Source organism: Xenopus laevis, chromosome 9_10L, assembly GCF_017654675.1.
Source record: "Xenopus laevis strain J_2021 chromosome 9_10L, Xenopus_laevis_v10.1, whole genome shotgun sequence".
Taxonomy (NCBI): Eukaryota; Metazoa; Chordata; class Amphibia; order Anura; family Pipidae; genus Xenopus; species Xenopus laevis.
The window spans coordinates 5,307,018-5,325,098 of record NC_054387.1 but is presented as its reverse complement, the minus strand read 5'-3'; the positions used below and the strand labels follow the sequence as shown (position 1 = coordinate 5,325,098).

At 42.5% G+C, this 18,081-nt stretch overlaps 1 protein-coding gene across 1 annotated transcript; it reads left to right on the top strand.

Moving 5' to 3' along the window:
• The first annotated feature begins 1,257 nt into the window (after positions 1–1,257).
• On the top strand, positions 1,258–16,650 carry ppp1r9b.L (protein phosphatase 1 regulatory subunit 9B L homeolog). The gene is made up of 10 exons (XM_018234825.2): positions 1,258–2,700; positions 8,813–8,945; positions 9,765–9,885; positions 10,144–10,248; positions 10,460–10,595; positions 11,181–11,336; positions 11,422–11,475; positions 11,688–11,917; positions 14,185–14,281; positions 14,607–16,650. Exons 1-10 carry the CDS (start codon positions 1,540–1,542, stop codon positions 14,658–14,660), a joined length of 2,247 nt encoding a protein of 748 aa, XP_018090314.1. The 5' UTR covers positions 1,258–1,539; the 3' UTR covers positions 14,661–16,650.
• Positions 16,651–18,081: the final 1,431 nt, after the last annotated feature.

Sequence of the window (18,081 nt, the reverse complement as noted above, 5' to 3'; positions counted from 1 at the left end):
TTACAAAAAACCAAAAGCAGAACTGAAGGCAGTTGAAAGCTATAGAAACCCCCTGCTTTGTGGCAAGAAATAAAGAGGAAACAACAAGGCGGCTGGGAAATTGTGTTGCCCTGAAGTCAGGTGACAAATCACAGCAGTGCCAAGTCAACAAGAAAGAAACTCTGCACTGAAGGTAAATTCCCAGGATCAATGGGTTGGACTGATACAATCCTTTCTTTAAAATTCAACTACTCTCGGTTTTCCCCTATTGTCTGGCCAACGGAGCTAAAACAGTTCTTGGAGGACCCAATCTTTGGTGGGTCAGGATAAATGGAAGTTTATTTTCTATTTGCCGCCATTATTGCCATGCTTTCATATTCCTTTAAACTGAACATTAGCTGGATAAAAAAGTAATTAGAAACCAAAAAATGCTTTAAAACTGTGGTTCTAGCCATCTGAGACCAAAATCCTTGGTCCTGTCTTCCATGACCAGATCTGGACCGGGTTGAGGTCCTGTGCTCACAGACATTCCAAGTTACAGTCGCATTCATCAGCTTAATAGCCTTCAGTGGTCCATCTTGGATTCAGGTTGACCACATTGGCTTAAGAGGTTTTTCATGGGGGCTGAGTTCTGCATGATGAGCAAAAGAGCCTTATTTTATTAATAAAAAGGAATAGTTTCCTCCCGGGAGAAGCCGACGGCCATGTTTGCATACAAATGTTAATGAGCGAGTTGCCTGCTGGATCTATAGTGTAGCAACAATTGCTGTGCTTATCAACTGCCGCACACCCTGGGGGGTATTGATTTGCAAAGGGAAATCTTCTGACAAATGGGAGGGTCGAAGTTCTCAAAATGCAAAAACCTTTTTTTTCCCCCAAATGTCTTCACTCGAAATGGAAAGATCTGCCAAACTGTGCGCATTTTAATATGCAAGAACAGAACCGGTATGTCAGGTGCCTTATTGAATGAGCAAGTGCAATAACACAGGAATACAAAATTTATTTATAATATACATATCTGAACCAGATTGAGGATATGAGTACAATATATATATATATATATATATATTCAGATATATATGTACATTCAGGAACTGAATAATAATCTTACTTTGATCTACTAATTCATTGCCAAGGATTGATTCTTGCCTTTTTTCATTTTCATCCTAGCCTCTGTGTTTGTGTTTTATTCAGTTCTGCTAACCCTCCTCTCTTTAGGACCCTGCGGGAGGCCCTGCACATCACAGAAGGCAGGAAAAAAGGGAGAGAGGGGGAGTGATAGAAAGGAAGGGGGGGTCAGTGAGAGAAAGGAGGAAGGAGGATGTTGCTTTTCGTGATGCTAGCTTAGGCCAGGATGCATCAGCTACAGTGATATGGTGGGTGACTTTGCTCCATCGCTCCGCTTCATTGTTCCATCGTTCCATCAAAGAGAACAGAAGATGTTCCAGGCAGTGACAGCGGCTTGATGTGAGAGGAGCAAAGAAAGAGGAGTAGCGGTATTGGTGGAGCAGGAGGAGGAGGACAGAAGAGGACTATGAGATCTGGGTATCCACATCCTATATGTTCAAAATGATGAAGACGGAGGGTAAGAACCCAGGTGGGGGACCCAGGAGTTCCTCCCCTCATAGGAATGCTTATGAAGTTGGGGTGCAGACATTGTGCTCTGGCAAAGATGGGTTACCAGAGTCAGAATCTGAGGATAACCACAAATCACGGTGCAAATATGGGTCCAATGTTCACCGAATCAAGAACATGTTTCTACAAATGGGGACAACCCCAGGGGGAGCAGAGGTGGACAGTGGAAAGGCCAAGGAAAAGCCATCAAAACTGACATTGCCGCGGGCCGGCAGCCTAAACGAGAATGTCAACCACAGCGCCCTTTTAAAGCTGGGTACCAGCGTTTCGGAGAGAGTGAGCCACTTTGATGTCCCTACGGACAGGCCGCCTTCCAAACTGCAGGAGGCCCGCCGCGTCTTCGAGAGGAATCTTCAAGAGAAGGAGACCACCAATCGTATCTTCCTGCGCAAAGAGAGAGGAGGGTTCCAAGATCGAAAACTGGACGTAGTAGTAAGGTTCGGAGGGAGCACAGAGTCGCTTGATAGGTTGGAAACGGACGCTGTGTCGCCAACCGTAAGCCAGTTGAGTGCTGTCTTTGAGAATGCAGACCTCCGCAACAACCTCCACAAAATTCCTGTCAAGGGTCCAACCAGCCGGCGTACCAGACTCGTCCAGCCTGAGGTAACCAAGGATGTTGATGCTGACAAGAAAGCCGGTGTAAAGGTGGCTGATGGGCCTCAAAGGCCTGGCTCAGTTCAGGAAATCTGTAAAATCAAGCCAGTGGAGGTGGAAGAAAGTGGGGAGTCAGAAACAGATGCACTAAAGGAAACAGAGGTAACACAAGAGGAGAAACCTACCAAAACTGGAACTGAAAATGGGGGTTCAGAGGTCAAGGGGGTGACAGCACGAGAGGGTGACTTGGAGGAAGATGCTGAAGCAGAAACCGTTGAAGAAGACTTTAAAAGGGAAGACTGGTCTGAGGTTGAAGTGATAGAGCTCAGCGCTTACAGTGGACTTGGGGAGGACTCTGGGGGCAGTGGCTTGGAGGAAGATGAGGATGGGTTTTATGAAGTGGTAACCAGCTGCCAGGAGATTGAGGGTCTGTCTGAAGAAGAGGAGCCTGCGCAAACGAGGAAAATACGCTTTAGTACAGCCCCTATTAAGGTAAGTCCAATACCTACAGGCCAAGGTCTACCATTTTCCTACTGAGATAGGGTACAGTGGGAGGTGAGCATCTAAAATTGTTCCTTAGTCTGATATTTGTTGACCGGTGGTTGAGCCATGAAAGCTAAGGTACTAAAAATCCCAGAATGCTTTGAGCGTGGCCTGGCGCTACCTCAGAAGGGGGAGACACTAACGCTGAGAGGAATAATCCTCCATTTGCAGATATCTTTATCACATTGCTGCACCACCAGTCCTGCCATGTTTGTTACTGTAACATCAATCCTTCCCCCCCCCCTCCAGCTCAGCCCCTTGGTGTTGCTCTGCTACAAACACACTGAGCTGACAGAACGAAGGAAGTGTGTGTGTGTGACTATGTGACACTTCCTGCTGCTGTGGGGACAGTGGCTGCCTGACAGGGTGTGTGTGGGGGAAGGGAATCCCCTTCACTTCCTGTTATACTGATCCCTCTGTAGTGATAACCCCACTGCTGAGCCTTGAATGTGTAATATATATGTCAGAGATGCTATTACACTAAATACATTGAACTGCACGTCCCTGTGGCCGAGTATCATTTGCAGGTGTATCCTGCCTGGTGGAGCGTACCACTAGATGTGCCTCAGAGGGGCCCATTCCTGTCATAAACAATGCAAAGCAAGGCCTGACACCAATCCATGTGTAAAACATACAGGCCATATTTTGTAATACCGACAGCTGCCTCTATACAAGCCTACAGTGCAGGAGCGGCAGTTACACGTTGTGACAGCAGTGCATGTTAGTAATACAATAGGAAAAATGCTACAGGGGCCCACTGACTGGCAGCCAGCAACTGCCTGCACATCCGCAACTGTCTTTGAGGGGTAGGGGTGCAAATACAGGCCCTTTATGTAGTGAGGCCCTGTTAGGAGTAGGAAGAGTGAGGGACAGCAGAGCAAGATGGCGACAGCAATAAAAGATGGAGTCATCACCAAAAACTTAAAATAGACCCTGGTATACAGTGTTGAACTGGCCAACTGGGATACCAGGAAAACTCCCGGTGGGCCCTCTTGCTTCTAACCATTTGGCCTATTTCATGGCCCTTTCCTATTTCTTTAAGGGGCTTAATATTGGAAGAATAGAGTATAGTAAATAAATATATTAAAAAAAACTAGAGGTTGAGTCATTAGAGCAGGGATAATAGTTTGGAAAGTGGGCCCACAGTCTAAGATTTTCTGGTATCCCAGTCTGACACTGATGGAATATCAGGTACAGAGAGGCCCAAACAGCCTCTCACTACAGGCCCGATAAATAGTGTCGGTCTCAGGCACTTCTGTAGCCTAACACGGTGCTGTAAGGATATATATACGCCATATCGACCCAAAGAATTCCTCTGTGGGATCTAGGGGGAAAAGCAAGGAACTGTGGGAAACCAACATGGCAGCTGATGTTTTTTCCAAAACATGAACTCCTCCTGTATGAATCAATACCATTCTGAACAGTGAGTATCTCCCATACAGGGTCGCGTGACAATAAGGGGCTTATTTTATTATTATTAAGTCTGAACAAAATCACTTCTCACTTCTCAAAATTTTGAGATTCATTATCTCCCAATGCTGCAAATAAACCCGAACCCGAAAATCCGCCATCTCAGATCTGTCGAGGTCCTGTATAAGTCAATGGGAGAGGCACCTATCTCAAATTGAAATTATCGGGGGGCTTTGGGTTTTTTTGCCACAAAATCCGACATTTTCAGGGTTTCCGGGCAATAAATTAGTGCATTTTTGGGGTTTTACTCAATTTTATCGAGTTTTTCCACAATCCGATTAAATCGAGGTTTTTTTTTTATTAATAAAGAAACTATGGGAGTTTGGTCATGTTTTTTTTTTAATAAAATATGAGACGAATTAGTATTTTAGTAAATAACCCCCTTTATAGTTATGGTACAGGGAGCAATAAACTGCAACTCACACGTTCCTTAGCAATGGAAAGCGGTTTAGGCACATTGAGTGGGTCTGTACGGTGGTGTTGATCTCTAAATCTCAGAGCACATTGATCTCTATCCTGTGGTACGGTGTGTGTGTGCCCAACATGCCAGTGTGTGACATCCAGAAGAGTGAAGGTCTGCAGTGAGGGCTGTATTGCGCAGACATTATCTAACCCCAGTCACCAATGAAATATCGATCCAGTCTTGGCCATAAAACCGCTTTGTTATCGTGTGACGTAAAGAGTCAGGACTGGGTCGGTATGTCTGAGTGTCTGCACCTTTTTATAGTGCTATTTATTTTATTAGGTGTCCCTTATATATAAATATTATATATATGCTCTATATTTACCCTTCTCTCCCTTGTTTTTCAAGGGGTCTATAATTAGGCAGAGCTATTTTATTCAGATGCCGTTGGGGCCTGTACATGAGAGTTACCTCACCACTAAAATCAGACTACACATGGACTTTATATTCTGTTTGGTGCACTTTATTTAGATGTACGCTGCATACTGCTGTGGTTTCTGTGCAGCCATGCAGAACGCACACGTTAATTAGGGAGCACTGATCAACCAGCTGCTGTTAAATTAAATTACAGGATGACGGAAGGCTTATGGGGGGTGCTGGGAATTGTAGTTCAGTGGCAGGCCTGTTTTCTTTTTTTAACTCATTCAGCAGAAAAGCAAAATGTGTCAGATTTACCAATCGAATAGTCTTCTCATATTCCCCTGTGGACATGCTGGAACTGTGCACTGTTAGTGGCTCCCAAGGGAAGGCTTAAGAACCAGAGCATTAGCGGTTTCTCCTCTTGGCTCGCACAGCTGTTCTTATTGGTCAGCTTCCCATTCAGCATCTGCTGGGCCAAAAAAAAAATGTTAATCAAGGACGTCCAATCTGCTGACCAATAGCTGTTTTATCATAAGGAGAACATGGCAAAGATTTGGGCCAAGGCAAATTCTTTTTTTGGCAAAAACTGTCCCTAATAATCAGTAGGGCACCCTTCCTTCCATTTTAAACCATGTCCTTAGACTAGGGGGGTTCTATCAATGCCGCACACTCAGGTTCTCTTGGACCTAGACAACTCTAGGGTCCTGAGTCCCAGTGTGATTTAAAATTGCCCATTTTTCATTATTCTCCCATGAAAATATTCAGTGTTTCTATCCATGGTTTTCCTGACATCTCTTCCCTTCCCCAGGCATAGGACCTTTTTCTGGGTAACCAAATGGTGGCACTATGCTAAGCCCCCCATGCAACTGGATATCCCATGAGGACCCTGACCCTGGCTAACAGAGGGGCATGTGACACCAACCCTGCCTCATTGTTAAACATAGCAAACCCTCCTTTCTTACACTGGGGGGCTTCACAGCCCACTTTGATGCTCCACCCATGTGACAGTCATTCCATAGTCATGTACTGGCACTTTGGTTCTCCACCCATGTGACAGTCATTCCATAGTCATATACTGGCACATTTATTTTCCACCCATGGTACATTTCCTGATTTGATTGATAGCTGGCCAGTTTCACAGATGTCTCATGATTCTACTGGTTATCATGGTTCTACTAATGTGTGAATAGCACAAACCTCCCCTTTATCTCACTGTTATCACATGCAAAAAGGCACCAGAAATAGTGATACTGGTGATGATTCCATTCTCAGACAAGGGAGACTAGGGAGATAGTTTAGGCCAGTGATCCCCAACCAGTAGCTCGTGAGTAAAATGTTGCTCCCCAACCCCTTGGATGTTGCTCACAACAGGTGCTTATTGTTGAATTCCAGGCTTGGAGGCAAGTTTTGGTTGCATAAAATCCAGTTGTACTGCCAAACAGAGCCCCTGTAGGCTGCCGGTTCACATTGGGGCTATCAATAGCCAATCATAACCCTTATTTGGCACCTCCCAGAACTTGTTTCATGCTTATTTTGCTCCCCAACTTATTTTACATCTGAATGTTGCTCACGGGTGAAAAAGGTTGGGGACCCCTGGTTTAGGCTAATAATGTATATTTGTAGAAAAGGTCAGTGAGAAGAGTCCGATTTTCCTCTGCTGTTCTCGCTTTTTGCCTCAGTTTAGTATCCATTGTGATTGTGGGCAGAGCTTGAGACCCCACAATGTTGACTTGGCTATCTGTCCCTTCTCATTTCCATCATAGGTCTATATAACTCCCATAGGTTTTAGCACTAGCTCATTTTTGTAAGGGTAGGCTTGGAACTCAGGTTCTCTGATGGACTTCTGAAGGCTCGACTACACAATCTAGGAACAAAGCCACTGGAGAAGATGCTATAAATGGTAACATGAAGTAAGGTCTTAAATGTGGATCATTAAAATGGGGTTGGTTGAAGTATCTGCTGTAATCACAGGAGAAAATTAATCACACCTACACCAACTTTGCACTTGCCACCAGCCACCCCTCCAGCTCTGCACAACCCATGCTCTTTCTTTCTTCCCCTTTTTCCGAAGATCCTTTTCTACTTTTTCAGTACAGTTCTTGCTTTAGTAACACCACAATCTATACATTCACTATGCTTATACTACCACCCATAGACTTGCTGCTAGCTAAATCCATTATACATTCTAACCCTTCTCGTTTTCTTTGCTGCCTTGGACCCTGTACACCACAGGCATGTTCAGTAAAGCTCCTCTCAGTTCTCTTCCTACTTTTAAGGCTAGAGATTCTTTGTCCCATCTGCTCCCAAGATACCAGATGTTATACTGAAGGCTAGAAAGCCTTCAACCAAAATATCTATGTAAATATGTTTACTGCTCCTGCAGTATTTTTTGGGGTGAAAGCTGCTCTTCAACCTTCAACCCCTCTAGAAGGGTTCCATAAGGTTTAGCCTTTACTCTTCTTACTGTACTCAATTCACATAGTCAGTAACGTCTATCTCTCATTGGAAATAACTTCTCCTGATCTTGTATTTTTTTAAAATATTGCCAGAGGAATTCCCCTCCTTAATCCATATACCTGCCAAATCAATTCTTCAATACTTGTTTTCTGCAATCTCCCTTTCCCCCTATGTTTACTCGTCTAATTGCATATATGTAATTATCACATTTCCAGTCAATTCTAAATGCTTTTGCCACAATGTTCTCCTTAACCTGTTGACCCCACTCTGCAGATTGAAGGACAATTAAGCTCCTTTTGGTTATCTGAAACAATTAAATGCACATGGTAACCTCTTTGTGTTGCCTTCACTTGAGTGGCGCTTACACCAATAGACTTCTTATCTGCCTGTTGAGTCCTCCAAATCCTACAGTTAGTTTCAGGTAGCATCTCTAACCACTGTGGTCTGAATGGAAGAGTAGCACAGTAGCACTCTCTTGGGTGGAGGTTTGGGGATGATGGAAGATTTAAATTTAGATCTAGGACAGTTTTCAAACTCCACTTTGAGGATCAAATTTGGCCAAGGTCCTCTTTATCCCAATATTTGGTTATAGATAAATGAAGGTATTAGGTTCATAACCCTGATATATTAGATCAGTGGTTTTACAATCAAGTTCCCCAGGGATGTTCAACCTTTGGTCAGGGACCCTATAGTAAATGTATTTCTTGCTGGGCTGCCCTGTGCCATGAATATTTCAAAACTCCATACATAAAAGGGGAAGGCCTAGCCTCCACGAGCCTAAGTGGTTGGGTACGTGGGTGGATTTCTACATGCATAACTGAACATTTGTAAGTCTTTTCTGGATACATTATTAGGCATGTGACCAGAGATTAAATGGCTCATTTAATTTGCTAGATTCGATTTTTTTTGTTTATATAAAGTCTTTTAATTTTTCCATATTATTAACTGAACAAAGACTATACATTTGTTATTTTTTTTTCTGAACAGGAATCATTTGTTTTTATAGGTTCTTTTACTTTTGGCCAATCCCCACTAGTGGTGGCAAAGTTCTGTGGGATCAGATCTCCAGAAGCCACTTGAGTACTGCCAGATGAGTAATTAGTAACTGATTAAAATTGTTTTAATTGTTTCCTATTAGACAAACCCCATGGGCTGAATTATGGACCTATTTTATCCAGCTGTCAATACGCAACTATATCTCACTCATGTGGAATGGTCCTAATAGGCAGGAGTGGGCCATAAAGAAATGGAAACGTTTTTTTTTAAGATGGAACCAAAAGAACAGCTGTTTTCTGTTCTGTTGCTTTTAAGGTGTATAGCACATATTCCAATGAGGACTACGACAGGCGTAACGAGGATGTGGACCCCATGGCGGCCTCAGCTGAGTATGAGCTGGAGAAGCGGGTGGAGAGGCTGGACCTGTTCCCCGTGGAGTTAGAGAAAGGTAAAGCAAATGACTAATGGGAAAGCGTAATGCATCTACATTTAGATTTCCACCAACACTATTCTAAAATGTCTCTTTGTTGTCCATCGGACCCTAAATCTCTCAGTACACTCCATCTCCGGGATAACCTGGGCAAATGAACCATCTTCCATTGGTTGACCTTGAAGAGTCACTATCAAATAGCCTGCTTGTTAGCTTTACTTGCTGAGTATGGTGTTGTTGTTAGATATAGGAAACGCTGCTCTGATGATCGGAAGAAGATAAATTCTGTAATCTTCTTATATAAGTCAGTTCCCCAGGTTTTTTGCTCAGCTTTGCTTCAGGAGCCAGAACCAGAAGTGCAGAGAACATAAACAGTCCAACACTGCTTTCAATTACAATTACATTTATATGGGGCGTGACAGTTCCCCTTTAGGGGATACAACCAACACACAGAGTCTGTTTTATATCTAACAAAGTATTTAAATACATTATATAAACATTACGTTCTCTGGGCCTGTTTAGCTTCATACCCCACACATTCCCTGCAGACTCAGTTCCCAGAATATGAAGTCACTCTGACTCTTCACTTCTTTTTAGCGTTTATATATATATATATATATATATATATATATATATATATATAGAATATATATATATATATACAGTATAGCACCAACACATGTACACATGGCACCAGAGGAGCTTGCAATCTAAGGTCCAAAGTTCAACTCAATCAGGAGCCATTTAACCTGCCTAAATGTTTTTGCTGCAGTTTTGTTTATATTTCCTATCCACAAATACAATACATTGATAACCAATCATTGTGCATCTCTGTAGACTCTGAGGGTCTTGGAATCAGTATTATCGGGATGGGAGCCGGAGCTGACATGGGACTGGAGAAGTTGGGGATATTTGTCAAGACAGTGACAGAGGGTGGAGCTGCCCACAGAGATGGCAGGTACAGCGCTCAATTATGTTTGTATTAATAGCTGAAAATCTATACTTGGGGGACTTAATGATTCAGAGGGGTATTAGAACTCAACACTAGTGCCGAGCTCTAACACCCAATAGCATAGAATGGAGTTTGACTTCTCGTAATTCTTCTCTAGAGCTATTTACTACCAAGAGGTAACTGGAAGCTGAATTTATTCCACAACTAGGCAATTTCTATGACAATAACACAGTTGACTTCTAGTCTTTTACTTCCAATCTCCAGGATCCAGGTGAATGATCTTTTAGTTGAAGTCGATGGGACAAGTTTAGTTGGTGTCACTCAATCATTTGCTGCGTCTGTCTTGAGGAACACAAAAGGACGTGTAAGGTGAGGTTTGACATATATCCATATAGTATGTAATAACTACTGGTGCCACCATAAGTACATGGCTTGCTACCTTGGGTTTTATTACAAATAAGAACAACCCTGCCTTTAATAAAATAAAGAAGAGCATTGTTTACAGCACTAGCCATTTAGTCATGTTCATAATTGAATGAAAGATATCAGTCACGTGTTTAATTTATTAACGTTGCATTAGGTTTCTAATTGGCCGGGAAAAGCCTGGAGAACAGAGTGAGGTGGCCCAGCTGATCCAACAGACTTTGGAGCAAGAAAGGTGGCAGAGGGAGAATATGGAACAGAGATACAATCAGTGCAATGAGGATGACGAAGAGGTGAGTAGGGTAAAATATAAGGTAGTGAAAAGTGAGTGGAATCTACAGACGCATGGGCAAATCACTTGCATTGAAATGAAACTAGGACAACTGAGATAACCAAATTATATGGAACTCCATTAGAAGCAATGGGAAATGTTTGGGTTGGAAGTAATGCTATGCAATCATCCTAAGAGATGCCTTTATTTCTCTGGAATTATTACAAAACTGAATTAACCAAAGGCAAAGATTCAGTATAGTGGTATTTAATAGACGAGGAAGAACCAAGTAATGCTATATGAATATCTTGAAGAAAGATTGCAAATGTACTTAAAGTGTAGCCTGCTTTTGTTTTTTCTACAGTGACCATCACTTTCACTCATCCAAACCAATAAATGCATTAATATGCTGAAGGCTAGCACCAATCAAAAAGCTAGGTTTAGTTTAACTTGTTTTTTTTTTTGTGTGCTACCCATCTGAAGAACAGTTGGTTGGGCTTCTGTGGTGGAGGTTTCCTTTTCTGCTTGATGGAGGTGTTGCTGAAGATTTTAGATTAGCACTGCCGTATTTCCTTAGTTGATAAAGACAGTGTTCTTAATATTTTAGACTGGGGAGTATGCAACTGATGAAGAAGATGAAGAGATGAGCCCTATGTTCCCAGGCGGAGAACTGGCTATTGAAGTGTTTGAACTTCCTGAGGGTGAAGATGCACTGTCTCCAGTAGAGATGGATCCTGAGAAGCTGGTGCACAAATTCAAAGAGGTAACTGTCTCTGGCTTACAAAGCAGGCCATTAAACAGGTGGATCTCCAGTCTAGATGTCAAATAATTTGTGTTCCCTTCCACAGTTGCAGATCAAACATGCGGTTACTGAGGCTGAAATTAAACAACTGAAAAGAAAGGTGAGCGAACAATATCTCCATAGACAATATTGTCTCATTTCTACCAGTATCTTCCATGTTCCAAATACCTTCTACTTTCTACCCACTGTCACACGTAGTCCCCAAGATCGAACTTGTTCCTGGCCAATTTTCATGATCTATTACCATCCTGCCAATTGAAATTCCTTATTGTCCTATCACGTACAGCTCTCTAATACACTTTCTCCTTGCAGCTGGCAGGTCTTGAACAGGAACGTTCTCGTTGGAGGGTGGAAAAGGCTCAGTTGCAGCAAAGTGTTCAGGAGAATAGGGAACGTGTGGAGAAACTGCAGGGATATTGGATGGAGGCTCAGAATTTGTGCCAAGCAGTGGATGAGCACTTAAAGGAGACGCAAGCCCAGCACCAGGGATTGGAGCGCAAGTATGGCAAAGCAAAAAGACTGATCAAGGACTATCAGCAAAAGTAAGGAGTCCATTAACCCAGAAAAAAACCTCACAATTTTCATACTTTCGGTTACTTTTTCATCCCCATATCATTTCTCTTTGTGTCCTTTTCATTGCTCTTTTTCTAAAAGCTACTCCTCTATTCATCTTCCAGTCTGCCATTCCAACCACTACCTGGTTGCCACGATAAGTAGGACCCCAACAACCATAAAACAGTTTCAGTTCCAAATTAAATTTTTCATTTTTTTTTTATATTCTGTCTTCTCAGAGTTCTGAATAAAACACTGAGTGATGCTCAGAGTCTTGGCCTTTACAGGGTGTGTTGTTGCCAGATGTAGAACTGAATATAAAATAATTGGCGATATTTGCAGATCAACTTCATGACCTTATGTAGTTCAGCAATACTCCTAGTCCTATTGGTTTTAACCTGGTCAAAATAAATGGTGGCATTAAGCATAGACTGTAATAGAATAGCTTCATATATAAAATTCCACTAGATGATTAATATAATGAGGATACTAAGGATTTTGATTAAAACCAAAAATCTATCTCCTATTCGGTTGAGTTTCCATGATGATCCCTAATGCAGTTATATTTCCTATTAATAAGACAATTGTATTACAATAAGAAATTGCCATTCGAAACATGAAAGAATATTTGGTATAAAATGATGCCATTCATATTTGGGAAGAACCAAACTTAGCATGGCAGCCCACCAGCCATATTTCCCAGATATATTAGGGCCTTAATCAGTGGCATAGGTTGAATATGTTATAGGTGTCTAGAAGGTGTCCTCATACTGCAGGCATCTTTAAGAGAAGCAGATGGGATCTCACATTGTGGGATCAGATCTAATACGAGGGGACCCAAGAGAAGAGCAACATGCCTCTGTGACAAATACCCAGCCTGTTACTGATGAGTCAGCCAGGAAATCCAGAATATCCCTGCTCACTAAAATAACCCTGCTTCTGCTATCTGTTTAAAAAAAAAAAGAGGGGTGGATAGGAGCAGCAGGGAAGGAGAGCAAAATGCGCAATGTTGGCTCACTGCGACTGACAACAGAGTGGGTGTTTCCTGCACGAATGGCAAGGAGCACAGCATAAGTCACCTATCATCTACAGTACCACCATTTCCAATCCTCATTATTTAAATAGTCATTCCATTCTTCACCACAATTATATACTTCTTTCTAAAGCCATAGGTCAGGGCAGGCAGCTGGCAAAGTAGTCAAGTCAGAACAGGTCAAACAATCAAACCCAGGCGTTGGCAAATACAGAATAGATCTGGAATAGGAAGATGGACTTCTAGAACAAGGGCTAAACACCAAGTGAACTCAACGATCCAACGATCCAACAATCCAACACGTGGGAGAGGATGAGGGAGGTTTAAATAGCCCCTTCATGGGGTAATGGCCTGCAACTGGGACAAATGTGTTTGCTGGTTGAGCTCTGGCTCAGCCAGAAAGAGCACCGACCTATTAACATAAGGTCCCTTGCTCTAGACAAGACAGGTCCTGACAATTCATATAGTTCTTAGTCCAGTTCCACAACTCATTGATCACAATAACTTCTCTTCCAAAACCCAGCAGGGTTGCCAGTTCACCCCTTTAATACTGCCAATTTATTAATCCATCTAACAATCATCCATCAATCTATCTATCATCTATCTCATTGTCTGCCTCAACTATCTTGTATAATTCAATACAATCCATACAATTAGGTCTTTCATCTATGACTCATCATTCCCCTCCAAATTGCCTCTCTAATGTATCCAACTCCATCCTTAATCAGTTAGTTCTCATTGCACAATATGTGTATCCTTGTGCTTCTTCTCCACCCACAAAATTCCTATATATCGTTGACGAGCTTTTTCCTTGTAGACCTTTCCTCTTTCATCATCCACCTGTTTAGTTTGTTTTATGCAGTCAGTCTTTAATCCCCATACCAACATTTGTTTTCTTTCTCAACCATCTGCCTAATCCTTCCTGCCTACTCTCTACTGCTATATAATTACCACCACCCTCTCACTCAAGTTCCTTTATTAGATCTTTTTTTCTTTTTATTGTTTCTCTTATTGACAGTCCTACCCAGCAACCACTCCAGCTCTTTTCTACCTACCCACTTAATGACATAAATGGATCAAATAAACCAGTTATTTGCCACCTCTGTGCTTTCTACCACTCCTTCTAGCTCATTGTCTTCCCACTGCCAAACGCATCGGCTCTACATCTCACATTTAATCCCTCATCCGTACTATCTATAAAAGTTGTCCCCCTTTTGCTCGCAGGGAGCTGGACTTCCTGAAAAAAGAAGAAACGCAGAAACAGACACTGGAGGAGGTTGAAACTGCCCATACTGCAGAGATCCAGACGCTACAAGAGAAGGTGTGTCTCTGGCTTCTCATCTATCTTCTCTTGTATATAATTATCTGTCCCTAAAGCTTTCCATAGATTTCCAGATTGCCCAAGTTAGCGCCCATGGCAATGGATGGCCAGAAATTGTCTGGTTTGAGTAATCAAGTGGACATTTTCATCTGGGGTAACCTAAAGGATACTCTAATTGACCCCCAGCAGGCTGTATTTTGGCACATTTACAAAACACTGAAGATATGCAGGGATCAGTTCACTCCAAGGACTTTGGGACAGTTTCAGCTCTTGACTGAAACACTTCCATGCCTTCCATAATATGTCTTTTTTTCTATCCCCTTAGGTTGCAGAATTAGAGAAGAAGCTTATGACTCTGCAGTCAAACACCACCACCTAGATTGCGTATTATGAGGGCAGGGGCACATTCCATGGTGGTGCTTACTGCTTGTTCCACCTGCAGGATTTTAACTCTCCTCCCCTCCTTCCCCAGCGATAGAACTAATGACAATCTCTGCCTTCCATTGCTCATTTACTTTCCCTATTATTAAAGTGTGGGACAGAGCAGCAGTTGCTCTCCACTGGGACCTGGACTCATGGTTCTTCAGGATCTTCTTATTGGACAAACAAGGAGTCCCAGTGGGCTGCACAGTTCATTTTAAGGCGCCATTTTGGCCTGCGTCTTCTTGTGGCCATAGGAATGTTTTACACAGTTGTTTTGTGGTCCTTGTCAATTGACAGCTTTGTGGCCTATATCATATGGTGGCCTTGCAATGACTTTGGGACCCTCGTATTGCTTGGATATTTAAGGCCCCCTAGAGGCCTAAGCAATGAACTGTGGCCCTTCATCTGGGACTTTGCGTGTCTCTGTGCTGTGTCTGTGCTGGTGGCCCGTGTCTCTTACTTGCCTTGGAATCAAATGGCAAGATTTGTTTGGCACTTACCCGTACCTCCCTCTCTCTATCTCTATCTCTCTCTATACTGTAGCGCCTCCCTTTCCTTCCCTTGGGCTCACAGAGTGAGTGTGCCGAGCATTGCCCGAATGACAGCTAGTGTGTAAGGCTGTGCGTGTGTAACTTAAAAAAACGTGTGTGTGATAGGCGTGTAAAAATGTAGTTAGCTGTGACTGTGCTGTATTGTGTGTTAAAATGAATATAGGATATGCCAACACACATGCAGACCTGTAGGTACACATCTAATACACATGAATACACACTCACACATACCAGACAGACCACGCAAGGGTAAGTCTCTTAGAAGATACACAAGTTTTTAGTACTGGTCCTGTGACTTGTGACCATGTGTGTCGGTAAATATAAACACAAACAGACACACAACCCCAGATACGTTGATGATGTATATAGCTCTGTATAAATGTGAGCCAGTATCTGCCTCTGACTTTACCACCTGCACGAAAAACTATGCCAACCACAAAGCAGGTATTCTGAAATGAATGCGTCCTGACAAGGGAATTGCTGGCATCCATCTTTACTGCTGGTTAGAATTTTGTTTTTTAAAGGGAAACCTACACCAAATATGAAAAAAGGGACAGTTCAGACCAATTTCCCCCTTGGTGTTTTTGAATATAACCTTGTAACTGGGTCATAAAATCTGGAAGAAGTCCTCGATTTTGAATAGTTTCATGAACACTGTTCCAAAGCGGCAGGGTAGATGTAGAGGGCAGTAACCTAAAACAATTTGCATATGATGAGGGATTTTTATTCTTTAATTCATTAGGATTTTAAACTATTATCTGGGTGCTACGTTAAAATGTACCCTAGCACCTGCCATAACCCTCCTGTTGTGTTACAATTCCATAGCAAGAATGCAGACAGGAGGTGTGGCCTTGCAGTTTGGGGGTGCCATGACATACTATGGGGTGAGTATTACCAAATAAATGGAATTTCTCATACTCTCTAGGTTCTCACATAGAATGAGAGAAACGATACATCTAGGCTACAATAGGTATTCTAAACACCCTTCTCTAGGACAATACAGGGTGCCTCAAGGACCAGATTTTAGGACTCCAGTTCCAAAGTTTATGTACATTGACTAGATCCCATTGTTTTCGCCATTTACGAATGGGGGGTGTTTATGTAGAAAATCAGAAGATAGAGATCCATTAGTATATTTTGGGCAAAGAATGGATATGGGGTGTGAGGGTGCGCTGCTAGTGATGTGAATGGTGATAGGGAGGGGGTGAATGACATTGTGCCAAATTACTATCTGTCTATTTATTGGTCTGTTACAGAAACAAAAAAAAACAAAACAATATTGAAAGGCTGTGTAAATGTGAAGAGTCCATTATTGGGAACCAGGATCAAAGTGTTGGGGGGGGGGTATGGGTCATGACAAATTAGAAATTTGGAATTAAACCAACTCTAATTATTCTACTTTGGCCCTTATTTATATAGCAGATATTAATTACCATTAATTATTATTACTCATTTAATAATAATGATACATGGAGGAGGCAAGTAGAGGGAGTAGGGAGGGGTATATGGAGCAATAGGAGGAGTTATAGGGAGGGTTATATGGAGCAATAGGAGGAGTTATAGGGAGGGTATATGGAGCAATAGGAGGAGTTATAGGGAGGGTTATATGGAGCAATAGGAGGAGTTATAGGGAGGGTTACATGGAGCAATAGAAGGAGTTATAGGGAGGGTTATATGGAGTAATAGGAGGAGTTATAGGGAGGGCTATATGGAGCAATAGGAGGAGTTATAGGGAGGGGTATATGGAGCAATAGGAGGAGTTATAGGGAGGGTTATATGGAGCAATAGGAGGAGTTATAGGGAGGATTATATGGAGCAATAGGAGGCGTTATAGGGAGGGATTATATGGAGCAATAGGAGGAGTTATAGGGAGGGTTATATGGAGCAATAGGAGGAGTTATAGGGAGGGTTATATGGAGCAATAGGAGGAGTTATAGGGAGGGTTGCATGGAGCAATAGGAGGAGTTATAGGGAGGATTATATGGAGCAATAGGAGGAGTTATAGGGAGGGTTATATGGAGCAATAGGAGGAGTTATAGGTAGGGTTATATGGAGCAATAGGAGGAGTTATAGGGAGGGTTATATGGAGCAATAGGAGGAGTTATAGGGAGGGTTACATGGAGCAATAGGAGGAGTTATAGGGAGGGTTATATGGAGTAATAGGAGGAGTTATAGGGAGGGCTATATGGAGCAATAGGAGGAGTTATAGGGAGGGGTATATGGAGCAATAGGAGGAGTTATAGGGAGGGTTATATGGAGCAATAGGAGGAGTTATAGGATTTATGGAGCAATAGGAGGCGTTATAGGGAGGGATTATATGGAGCAATAGGAGGAGTTATAGGGAGGGTTATATGGAGCAATAGGAGGAGTTATAGGGAGGGTTATATGGAGCAATAGGAGGAGTTATAGGGAGGGTTGCATGGAGCAATAGGAGGAGTTATAGGGAGGATTATATGGAGCAATAGGAGGAGTTATAGGGAGGGTTATATGGAGCAATAGGAGGAGTTATAGGTAGGGTTATATGGAGCAATAGGAGGAGTTATAGGGAGGGTTATATGGAGCAATAGGAGGAGTTATAGGGAGGGTTATATGGAGCAATAGGAGGAGTTATAGGGAGGGCTATATGGAGCAATAGGAGGAGTTATAGGGAGGGTTATATGGAGCAATAGGAGGAGTTATAGGGAGGGTTATATGGAGCAATAGGAGGAGTTATAGGGAGGGTTATATGGAGCAATAGGAGGAGTTATAGGGAGGGTTATATGGAGCAATAGGAGGAGTTATAGGGAGGGTTATATGGAGCAATAGGAGGAGTTATAGGGAGGGTTA